Source organism: Salmo salar, chromosome ssa06 (genome assembly GCF_905237065.1).
Source record: "Salmo salar chromosome ssa06, Ssal_v3.1, whole genome shotgun sequence".
NCBI classification, from domain to species: Eukaryota; Metazoa; Chordata; class Actinopteri; order Salmoniformes; family Salmonidae; genus Salmo; species Salmo salar.
In genome coordinates, this window is record NC_059447.1 from 14,102,501 (window position 1) to 14,115,000 (window position 12,500).

At 44.6% G+C, this 12,500-nt stretch overlaps 1 protein-coding gene across 3 annotated transcripts in view; it reads left to right on the top strand.

Moving 5' to 3' along the window:
* Positions 1-12,500, top strand: part of LOC123743394 (BAH and coiled-coil domain-containing protein 1) — a 129,892-nt gene that overhangs the window by 102,578 nt on the left and 14,814 nt on the right. For all 3 annotated transcript variants that reach the window (XM_045719822.1, XM_045719823.1, XM_045719824.1), the window contains one exon: positions 1-76. This exon is cut by the window's left edge and continues 107 nt beyond it. In XM_045719822.1, the coding sequence (XP_045575778.1) occupies positions 1-76 (76 nt within the window). The remainder of the gene's footprint in view (positions 77-12,500) is intronic.

Here is a 12,500-nt window from a genome sequence, read left to right on the forward strand (position 1 = left end):
CCCTCTTCACCCGGATCCTTCCGTGGTGGGCCCCACTCCAGCGCCTCTCAGATCTGGTTCCCTCACTCACACGAAGGTAAGAGAGAAACCCCACAGGAAAAACGATGGAATGAGTGACGCCTGACCACCAATTTAGCATGATGTAGTCTGTTATATTTAGCTAGCAGTCTTCTCAACGTGACGGAGGCCTTTAAGGATCGACAGCCACATAACATATCCTCATGATACACACATCCAGGGGTTTTAGGTGGTTTCATTTTTAGATCAAAGACTATCTTCAGGTAAATGTGAAGATGACTCAGCACTCTGTACTCTATGCTGCCATCATTATTAATTGACTTGTAAGAGAATCCCCTATTTCTTCTTCTCTCCCAGTCTATGAAGCCTCAGGGCTCTATCTTGGGCTGGCGTTGGTGTCAAACGCACGTTCATTGGCAGTTTCCACCTGTTAAAGCCAGAGCTCTGCTATTTTCAAACTGTTGCGCAAGGGTTGGTAATTGACCTGTCTTTTATCAGCTCTTTGTGCTCAGGTGGGAGGGGTGGAAATATTGTCGGTGTGTCCTTAAAAAGGTGATGCAAAGGGATAATTTCAGGCAGCTCTCTTTTTGGGCCTCATCAATAATTAATTGAATATTGCTTGTTGACAACGTTTGGCATGTCCATGCTCAGCCATAATGTAATTTCCAGTAGGCCTAGCCCCTATAAAAGACCGTAAATACACAACTTGAAGCAACCACATATTTAGCCATGGAGCACATTCTGATTGGCCAGTGAGGGCCAAGCCTCGACACACCTCCAACTTATTTGTTCATCAGAACCCAGCCCTTTGGCGCCAGCACCAGCACTGCGCCCATCTTTCTTGGTTGTGAAAACAGCAACAATATTTCTGCGACTCCCCTGAACCTATAGCGCTACCGCTAGCACTTCCAGTTCCCACTGTGTTGGGTTTGTTCAGATAGAGCCCTCTATAGCGCTACCGCTAGCACTTCCAGTTCCCACTGTGTTGGGTTTGTTCAGATAGAGCCCTCTATAGCGCTACCGCTAGCACTTCCAGTTCCCACTGTGTTGGGTTTGTTCAGATAGAGCCCTCTATAGCGCTACCGCTAGCACTTCCAGTTCCCACTGTGTTGGGTTTGTTCAGATAGAGCCCTCTATAGCGCTACCGCTAGCACTTCCAGTTCCCACTGTGTTGGGTTTGTTCAGATAGAGCCCTCTATAGCGCTACCGCTAGCACTTCCAGTTCCCACTGTGTTGGGTTTGTTCAGATAGAGCCCTCTATAGCTCTACCGCTAGCACTTCCAGTTCCCACTGTGTTGGGTTTGTTCAGATAGAGCCCTCTATAGCGCTACCGCTAGCACTTCCAGTTCCCACTGTGTTGGGTTTGTTCAGATAGAGCCGTCTATAGCGCTACCGCTAGCACTTCCAGTTCCCACTGTGTTGGGTTTGTTCAGATAGAGCCCTCTATAGCGCTACCGCTAGCACTTCCAGTTCCCACTGTGTTGGGTTTGTTCAGATAGAGCCCTCTATAGCGCTACCGCTAGCACTTCCAGTTCCCACTGTGTTGGGTTTGTTCAGATAGAGCCCTCTATAGCGCTACCGCTAGCACTTCCAGTTCCCACTGTGTTGGGTTTGTTCAGATAGAGCCCTCTATAGCTCTACCGCTAGCACTTCCAGTTCCCACTGTGTTGGGTTTGTTCAGATAGAGCCCTCTATAGCGCTACCGCTAGCACTTCCAGTTCCCACTGTGTTGGGTTTGTTCAGATAGAGCCCTCTATAGCGCTACCGCTAGCACTTCCAGTTCCCACTGTGTTGGGTTTGTTCAGATAGAGCCCTCTATAGCGCTACCGCTAGCAATTCCAGTTCCCACTGTGTTGGGTTTGTTCAGATAGAGCCCTCTATAGCGCTACCGCTAGCACTTCCAGTTCCCACTGTGTTGGGTTTGTTCAGATAGAGCCCTCTATAGCGCTACCGCTAGCACTTCCAGTTCCCACTGTGTTGGGTTTGTTCAGATAGAGCCCTCTATAGCGCTAGCGCTAGCACTTCCAGTTCCCACTGTGTTGGGTTTGTTCAGATAGAGCCCTCTATAGCGCTAGCGCTAGCACTTCCAGTTCCCACTGTGTTGGGTTTGTTCAGATAGAGCCCTCAATGTCAGCGTCTCCTGGGTCCTGTTCATTAGGCACCAAACGGAACGAAACGGGGAGGTATTACCTAACCTGAACTAATACAATAAGAAACGCCCATTTTCATGTTCTGCTGCAAACCGCTTTCAAACGTTTTCCATTGCGTGCCCGAATGAACACAACTCAGGTTCTCAGCAGTACGGTATGGAACGCTGTTTGGGTCTTTACGTGTCAAAAAAGATACACCTCAAATAACACAGTTCTATTATAGAATGTTGTGTGTGATGAATTTGCACATGCAAGCCAAGCGCCACCACTACTACCAGAGCACGGTCAAAGCTGTACAAAAAGTCTGCAAACAAGCAAACACCGGCCACGAACGATGTGTTTACAATACCGCCTTGGTAATAAGGCATTATTTGTTCTACCGCAACTTCTTTGGTATTTAGCTAGCACCAGAGCTTGGGGAAGGGCAGCACTGTCCAGAGCTTGGGGAAGGGCAGTACTGTCCAGAGCTTGGGGAAGGGCAGCACTGTCCAGAGCTTGGGGAAGGGCAGCACTGTCCAGAGCTTGGAGAAGGGCAGCACTGTCCAGAGCTTGGGGAAGGGCAGTACTGTCCAGAGCTTGGGGAAGGGCAGCACTGTCCAGAGCTTGGGGAAGGGCAGCACTGTCCAGAGCTTGGAGAAGGGCAGCACTGTCCAGAGCTTGGGGAAGGGCAAGTGCGCGAGACAACTTTACCAGCATCATAGCGATATGTATCGATTAATCGTTGTGACATATGGAATACGAGTGATAGTGTAGTCAATGTGTCACACGTGCTACCTGTCCCAGACCTGCTGTTTTCAACTCTCTAGAGACAGCAGGAGCGGTAGAGATACTCTGAATGATCGGCTATGAAAAAGCCAACTGACACTTACTCTTGAGGTTCTGACTTGTTGCACCCTCGACAACTGTGATTATTATTATTTGACCATGCTGGTCATTTATGAACATTTGAACATCTTGGCCATGTTCTGTTATAATCTCCACCCGGCACAGCCAGAAGAGGACTGGCCACCCCTCATAGCCTGGTTCCTCTCTAGGTTTCTTCCTAGGTTTTGGCCTTTCTAGGGAGTTTTTCCTAGCCACCGTGCTTGCTGTTTGGGATCTTAGGCTGGGTTTCTGTACAGCACTTTGTGATATCAGCTGATGTAAGAAGGGCTATATAAATACATTTGATTTGAAATTTGATTAATAACTATGTAAAAAATGTATGAACGCGTTAAATTATTATGGGACGTGCAGTCATATTCAGGTCCTGATTGGTCAACAAGCTTATTTGACACGTCAACTAGTGTTATTTGACGTGTATCTTTTTGGACATGTAAAGACCCAAACGGCGTTCCATAGTACGGCGCTGGAGCTGAACAGCCTGTAATCTTACTCTGACAGCAGGTATTCTCAGCCTGTGTTGAGTTTCCAGTGGAGGACAGGCGGCTCGTAATCCTTAAGAAATTAGCCCGGCTCCCACCCTTTTATCTGGGCTCTGAAATAGGCCTCTGCCCCTCCCCAGGAGCATGTTTGGGGTGAAGCACCATGCAGTGTTTTTTTGGATGGAGTGACGGGTCAATAGTTCAGCCAAAAAATGTTGCGGTATTCAAATTCACGTCAGCAAGAATGTCACTCAGCCCACTGAACAACACACACGCACGCCAGTAAAGAGGTTGCACAGACTGCAGGGTTGGGCTGTTCAGCTGTTGTGTCTTTGGTGGTTGTGGTGGTTCCCACCCTACCCAGGCTCTGACTGCTTCACCCGACCCGCCTAAACACAGCAGACTCAGGGTATGCCAAGCCCCAGGCATAGCCTCCTTGTTTAAAGGAATAGTTAAAGCAAAATAAAACATTAGTTAGATGGTTCCTGGTGTACAGACTACTTCCAGAATTAGATAGCATCTAACTAATGTTGTTATTAAGGTGAACAACCCCTTTAAGAAGGATCTAACTACCCACTGGGCACAGACATCCATTCAATGTCTATTCCATGTTGGTTCAACGTAATAACATTAAAAGGACATGGAAACAACATTGATTCAACCAGTGTGCCAAGTGGGTAATGTTGTCATTAAGGTGAACGGCCCCTTTAAGAAGGAACATTCTAACTAATGTTGTCATTAAGATGAACTACCCCTTTAAGAAGGAACATTCTAACTAATTTTGTCATTAAGACGAACTACCCCTTTAAGAAGGAACATTCTAACTAATGTTGTCATTAAGGTGAACTACCCCTTTAAGAAGGAACATTCCAACTAATTTTGTCATTAAGGTGAACTACCCCTTTAAGAAGGAACATTCTAACTAATGTTGTCATTAAGGTGAACTACCCCTTTAAGAAGGAACATTCCAACTAATTTTGTCATTAAGATGAACTACCCCTTTAAGACTAGGCCAGCTGTTGTGTCTTGGCCAGGGCAAGCCAGCGGGGAATGTGCTGCAGGATCTACATTGTGTTTGTGGTCACTGATAATCACTGCTCTGGTCGTATGATGTGTAGCTGGGCCTGATGTTGTTTGATGCAGCTGTGATTGTGTTTGTTGTTAATGGACACTCTGTTTGGGGATGGGCGGCCCTTAGATGTTGCGGCCACAGAGAGTCATGCACTTATTCACTTCCCGCCATGGATTTATGGGATTTAAAGGGGCAATCAGCAGGTGCTACATCCATTTTGTGACTTATAATAAATTAATGATTTATACCCATTGATTCTTTAAGAATATATCTTATAAATGCCTCATGAGCTCAGTTTAACTGTTGTACCCCATCAGAAACCCAAACTATAAGCTTGTTTTACTCAAATGTTTGTAAACAAAGAAAATGTAAACAAACACTGTATAGCCTCAAAACATGGTTAAACTATACGTTTGATATAACTGAAGGTCAACCCTTGCATCCGTAGTTCTGTCTATGAATATGAGAGTGGTTAAATGTCTCCAGCCCTATCCCTCAGCTTTTTACCAAACCAGGTGGGGAGTCCGCTTTGTTGTTGATTCTACTGCTGATTGCTGCTTTAGGGATTGGTGTAAGAAACATGGTGGAAACTCACTCTAGCTCATGCTTAGACCAATCCATGTTTAAGGTATTCACATGGGAGGCAGGCAACATGGTGTTAGTGAATGGAGTTACAGCCATCTCTCTGAAACAACATGGTGTTAGTGGATTGAGTTACAGCCATCTCTCTGAAACAACATGGTGATAGTTGACGGAGTTACAGCCATCTCTCTGAAACAACATGGTGTTAATGGACGGAGTTACAGCCATCTCTCTGAAACAACATGGTGTTAGTGGACGGAGTTACAGCCATCTCTCTGAAACAACATGGTGTTAGTGGATGGAGTTACAGCCATCTCTCTGAAACAACATGGTGTTAGTGGATGGAGTTACAGCCATCTCTCTGAAACAACATGGTGTTAGTGGATTGAGTTACAGCCATCTCTCTGAAACAACATGGTGTTAGTGGATTGAGTTACAGCCATCTCTCTGAAACAACATGGTGTTAGTGGATGGAGTTACAGCCATCTCTCTGAAACAACATGGTGTTAGTGGATTGAGTTACAGCCATCTCTCTGAAACAACATGGTGTTAGTGGATGGAGTTACAGCCATCTCTCTGAAACAACATGGTGTTAGTGGACGGAGTTAAAGCCATCTCTCTGAAACAACATGGTGTTAGTGGACGGAGTTACAGCCATCTCTCTGAAACAACATGGTGTTAATGGATGGAGTTACAGCCATCTCTCTGAAACAACATGGTGTTAGTGGATGGAGTTACAGCCATCTCTCTGAAACAACATGGTGTTAGTGGATTGAGTTACAGCCATCTCTCTGAAACAACATGGTGTTAGTGGATGGAGTTACAGCCATCTCTCTGAAACAACATGGTGTTAGTGGATTGAGTTACAGCCATCTCTCTGAAACAACATGGTGTTAGTGGATTGAGTTACAGCCATCTCTCTGAAACAACATGGTGTTAGTGGATTGAGTTACAGCCATCTCTCTGAAACAACATGGTGTTAGTGGATGGAGTTACAGCCATCTCTCTGAAACAACATGGTGTTAGTGGATGGAGTTACAGCCATCTCTCTGAAACAACATGGTGTTAGTGGATTGAGTTACAGCCATCTCTCTGAAACAACATGGTGTTAGTGGATTGAGTTACAGCCATCTCTCTGAAACAACATGGTGTTAGTGGATGGAGTTACAGCCATCTCTCTGAAACAACATGGTGTTAGTGGATTGAGTTACAGCCATCTCTCTGAAACAACATGGTGTTAGTGGATTGAGTTACAGCCATCTCTCTGAAACAACATGGTGTTAGTGGATTGAGTTACAGCCATCTCTCTGAAACAACATGGTGTTAGTGGATGGAGTTACAGCCATCTCTCTGAAACAACATGGTGTTAGTGGATGGAGTTACAGCCATCTCTCTGAAACAACATGGTGTTAGTGGATGGAGTTACAGCCATCTCTCTGAAACAACATGGTGTTAGTGGACGGAGTTACAGCCATCTCTCTGAAACAACATGGTGTTAGTGGATGGAGTTACAGCCATCTCTCTGAAACAACATGGTGTTAGTGGATTGAGTTACAGCCATCTCTCTGAAACAACATGGTGTTAGTGGATTGAGTTACAGCCATCTCTCTGAAACAACATGGTGTTAGTGGATGGAGTTACAGCCATCTCTCTGAAACAACATGGTGTTAGTGGATGGAGTTACAGCCATCTCTCTGAAACAACATGGTGTTAGTGGATGGAGTTACAGCCATCTCTCTGAAACAACATGGTGTTAGTGGATGGAGTTACAGCCATCTCTCTGAAACAACATGGTGTTAGTGGATGGAGTTACAGCCATCTCTCTGAAACAACATGGTGTTAGTGGATGGAGTTACAGCCATCTCTCTGAAACAACATGGTGTTAGTGGATGGAGTTACAGCCATCTCTCTGAAACAACATGGTGTTAGTGGATGGAGTTACAGCCATCTCTCTGAAACAACATGGTGTTAGTGGATGGAGTTACAGCCATCTCTCTGAAACAACATGGTGTTAGTGGATGGAGTTACAGCCATCTCTCTGAAACAACATGGTGTTAGTGGATGGAGTTACAGCCATCTCTCTGAAACAACATGGTGTTAGTGGATGGAGTTACAGCCATCTCTCTGAAACAACATGGTGTTAGTGGATGGAGTTACAGCCATCTCTCTGAAACAACATGGTGTTAGTGGATGGAGTTACAGCCATCTCTCTGAAACAACATGGTGTTAGTGGATGGAGTTACAGCCATCTCTCTGAAACAACATGGTGTTAGTGGATGGAGTTACAGCCATCTCTCTGAAACAACATGGTGTTAGTGGATGGAGTTACAGCCATCTCTCTGAAACAACATGGTGTTAGTGGATGGAGTTACAGCCATCTCTCTGAAACAACATGGTGTTAGTGGATGGAGTTACAGCCATCTCTCTGAAACAACATGGTGTTAGTGGATTGAGTTACAGCCATCTCTCTGAAACAACATGGTGTTAGTGGATGGAGTTACAGCCATCTCTCTGAAACAACATGGTGTTAGTGGATTGAGTTACAGCCATCTCTCTGAAACAACATGGTGTTAGTGGATTGAGTTACAGCCATCTCTCTGAAACAACATGGTGTTAGTGGATGGAGTTACAGCCATCTCTCTGAAACAACATGGTGTTAGTGGATGGAGTTACAGCCATCTCTCTGAAACAACATGGTGTTAGTGGATGGAGTTACAGCCATCTCTCTGAAACAACATGGTGTTAGTGGATGGAGTTACAGCCATCTCTCTGAAACAACATGGTGTTAGTGGATGGAGTTACAGCCATCTCTCTGAAACAACATGGTGTTAGTGGATGGAGTTACAGCCATCTCTCTGAAACAACATGGTGTTAGTGGATGGAGTTACAGCCATCTCTCTGAAACAACATGGTGTTAGTGGATGGAGTTACAGCCATCTCTCTGAAACAACATGGTGTTAGTGGATGGAGTTACAGCCATCTCTCTGAAACAACATGGTGTTAGTGGATGGAGTTACAGCCATCTCGCTGAAACAACATGGTGTTAGTGTCTTCTAGTTCCTTCCACCCACAAAACACAAGTTAACATACGAAACGTATTTTAGCAACGGGTATCAAAGCCACGGGGAGATTTGTGTGCTGGAAAACAGAATAATATTAACAAGTCGGACGATGATAATGCCAAGCCTAATAAAAGTAATGGAGGTGGTAATGATTAGGATTATTACTCAGTTTGCAGTGGAGGCCATTACCCAGACTGCAGTTTAATTGTACATAATGCATTAAGATCCTGATTGAATCCAGACTGTTCATCAGCCATATTCAGCTGCTCTGGCTTCAACATAATTGCATGTTGTCTTTTTACTGTTTTGCATTAAAAGCAACTCATCAAAATGATGAGCGCGAACAATTACCCAGGCTCCTCGCCTTCTCTCTACGGGTGTCGGCCTGTCGGCTGTATCCCACCAGCAGCAGCACAGAGCATACTGTGTGTGTGTGTGTGTGTGTGTTCGTGCATGAGATTGTGTGTGTATGTGTGAGCTGGTATTTGTTCTAAGATTCTCTTGTCTCTCAAGCTACATTTCTTTGGCGCACAGTCTCTTTGTCTCTCATGTTGCTGTGATTCTGACACATTTTCATATGGAGCTGGTCTGTTGTTCATTTCATGGGAACCATATGGAGATGGTCTGGAGAGGAGGGCTGTTCGTTGGCACACAGTGAGAGGGAGAGGTGGAATAGGGGAGGAGCTGTTGTTGGGATCTGGGTGTAAAGATATATATATATATATACAAAAGTATGTCTACACCCCTTCAAAGAAGTGGATTTGGCTATTTCAGCCACACCCGTTGCTGACAGGTGTATAAACTTGAGCACACAGCCATGCAATCTCCATAGAGAAACATTGGCAACAGAATGGCCTTACTGAAGAGCTCAGTAACTCTCAACATGGCACCATCATGGCACCGTCATTCAAAGTTCATCAAATTTCTGCCCAGCTAGAGCTGCCCCGGTGAACTGTATGTGCTGTTATTGTGAAGTGGAAGCGTCTAGGAACAACAACTGCTCAATCGAGAAGTGGTAAGCCACATAAGCTCACAGAACAAGGCCGCCGAGTACTGAAGCACGCAGCTCGTAAAAATCGTCTGTCCTCGGTTGCAACACTCACTACCGAGTTCCAAGCTGCCTCTGGAAGCAACATCAGCACAATAACTGTTGTTGGGAGCTTTATGAAATGGGTTTCCATGGCCGAGCAGCCGCACACAAGACTAAGATCATCATGCGCAATGCCAAGCGTCGGATGGAGTGGTGTAAAGCTCGCCGCCATTGGACTCTGGAGCAGTGGAAACGTGTTCTCTGGAGTGATGATTCACGCTTTACCATCTGGCAGTCCGACAGATGAATCTGGGTTTGGTGGATGCCAGGAGAACGCTACCTGCCCCAATGCATTGTGCCAACTGTAAAGTTTGATGGAGGATGAATAATGGTCTGGGGCTGTTATTCAAGACCCCTTGACTTTTTCCACATTTAATAACGTTACAGCCTTGTTCTGAAATTGACTAAATGAATGTTTTTCATCATCAATCTACACACAATACCCCATAATGACAAAGCAAAAATAGGTATTTAGAATTTTTTGCAAATGTATTAAAAATAAAAACAGAAATACCTTCATTAACCTCTATGGGCTAGTCAACAGCCAGTGGAATTAATGCGTTCAAGACACTATCCGAAGGGTAACGAAGGGTGACGCGCCCGGCGCGTTTCGTGACAAAAAAATTCTAAATATTCCATTACCGTACTTCGAAGCATGTCAAACGCTGATTAAAATCAATTTTTATGCTTTTTTTCTCGTAAAATAGCGATAATATTCCGACCGGGAAACCCTGTTTTCATTCAAAGACTGAAAATGTAAACATGGAGTCGTCTTGTGCACGCGCGCCCCAGTCTCATTGTTCTCAGATCGACCACTTACCAAATGCGCTACTGTTTTTCAGCCATGGCCTGCAAAGTCATCATTCAACGTTCTGGCGCCTTCTGAGAGCCTATGGGAGCGTTAGAAAATGTCACGTTATGCCAGAGATCCCCTGTTTTGGATAGAGATGACAAAGAAGGCCAAGAAATGGTCAGAGAGGGTGCTTCCTGTTTGGAATCTTCTCAGATTTTGGCCTGCCAAATGAGTTCTGTTATACTCACAGACACCATTCAAACAGTTTTAGAAACTTTAGGGTGTTTTCTATCCAAATCAAACAATTATATGCATATTCTAGTTACTGGGCAGGAGTAGTAACCAGATTAAATCGGGTACGTTTTTTATCCGGCCGTGTAAATACTGCCCCCTAACCCCAACAGGTTAACATAAGTATTCAGACCTTTGCTAGAAGACCCAGGTTCATCCTGTTTCCATTGATCATCCTTGACATGTTTCTACAACTTGATTGGAGTCCACCTGTGGTAAATTCTATTGATTGGCCATGATTTGGAAATGCATACACCTGTCTATATAAGGTCCCACTGTTAACAGTGCATGTCAAAGCAAAAACCAAGCCATGAGGTCGAAGGAGCTCCGAAACAGGTTTCTGTTGAGGCACAGATCTGGGAAAGGGTACCAAAAACATTCTGCAGCATTGAAGGTCCCCTAGAACACAGTGGCCTCCATCATTCTTAAATGGAAGAAGTTTGGAACCGCCATCTGGCCACACTGAGCAATCAGGGGAGAAGGGCCTTGGTCAGGTAGGTAACCAAGAACACAATGGTTATTCTGACAGAGTTCCAGAGTTCCTCTGTGGAGATGGGAGAACCTTCCAGAAGGACATCCATCTCAACAACACTTCACCAATCAGGCCTTTGTGGTAGAGTGGCCAGACGGAAAACACTCCTCAGTAAAAGGCACATGACAGCCCACTTGGAGTTTGCCAAAAGGCACTTAAGGACTCTCAGACCATGAGAAACAAGATTCTCTGTTCTGATGAAACCAAGAATGAACTCTTTGGCCTGAATGCCAAGCATCATGTCTGGAGAAAACCTTGCACCATCTCTACGGTGAAGCATGGTAGTGGCAGCATCATGCTGTGGGGATGTTTTTCAGCGGCAGGGACTGGGAGACTAGTCAGGATCGAGGGAAAGATGAATGGAGAAAAGTACAGAGAGATCCTTGATGAAAACCTGCTCCAGAGTGCTCAGTACCTCAGACTGGGGCAAAGGTTCACCTTCACAATGACATTTTTACATTTTACATTTTTAGTCATTTAGCAGACGCTCTTATCCAGAGCGACTTACAGTAGTGAATGCATACATTTCATTTCATGCATTTTTTTTGTACTGGCCCCCCATGGGAATCGAACCCACAACCCTGGCATTGCACACACCATGCTCTACCAACTGAGCCACAGGGAAGGCCCTAAACACACAGCCAAGATAAGCCTCTGAATGTCCTTGAATGGCCCAGCCAGAGCCCGGACTTAAACCCGAAATAACATCTCTGGAGAGACCTGAAAATAGCTGTGCAGCGATGCTCCTCATCCAACCTGACAGAGCTTGAGAGGATCTACATGGGAGAAATGGGAGAAACTCTCCAAATACAGGTGTGCCAAGATTGTAGCGACATACCCAAAAAGACTGTAGGCTGTAATCGCTGCCAAAGGTGCTTCAACAAAGTACTGAGTAAAGGGTCTGAATACTTATGTAAATGTAATATTTAAGTTTTAACTTTTTTTATATTTGCAAAAATTCTACTGACCTGTTTTTGCTTTGTCGTTATGGGGTATTGTGATGTCATTATGGGTTATTGTGATATCGTTATGGGGTATTGTGATGTTGTTATGGGGTATTGTGTGTAGATGGATGAGGGAAAAAAAACTATTTAAACCATTTTAGAATAAGGCTGTAACGTAACAAAATGTGGAAAACATCAAGAGGTCAGAATACTTTCGGAATGCACTGTATATACACTACTGTTCAAAAGTTTGGGGTCACTTAGAAATGTCCTTGTTTTTGAAAGAAAAGGACATTTTTTTTGTCCATTAAAATAACATCAAATTGATCAGAAATACAGTGTAGACATTGTTAATGTTGTAAATGACTATTGTCGCTGGAAATAGCAGATTTGTTTTTCTCAAGCTAGAAACTCTAATGTACTTGTCCTCTTGCTCAGTTGTGCACCGGGGCCACCAACTCCTCTTTCTATTCTGTTTAGAGCCAGTTTGCGTTGTTATTTGAAGTAAGTGGTACACAGCATTGTATGAGATCTTCAGTTTCTTGGCAATTTCTCGCATTGAATAGCCTTCATTTCTCAGAACAAAAATTGACTGACGAGTT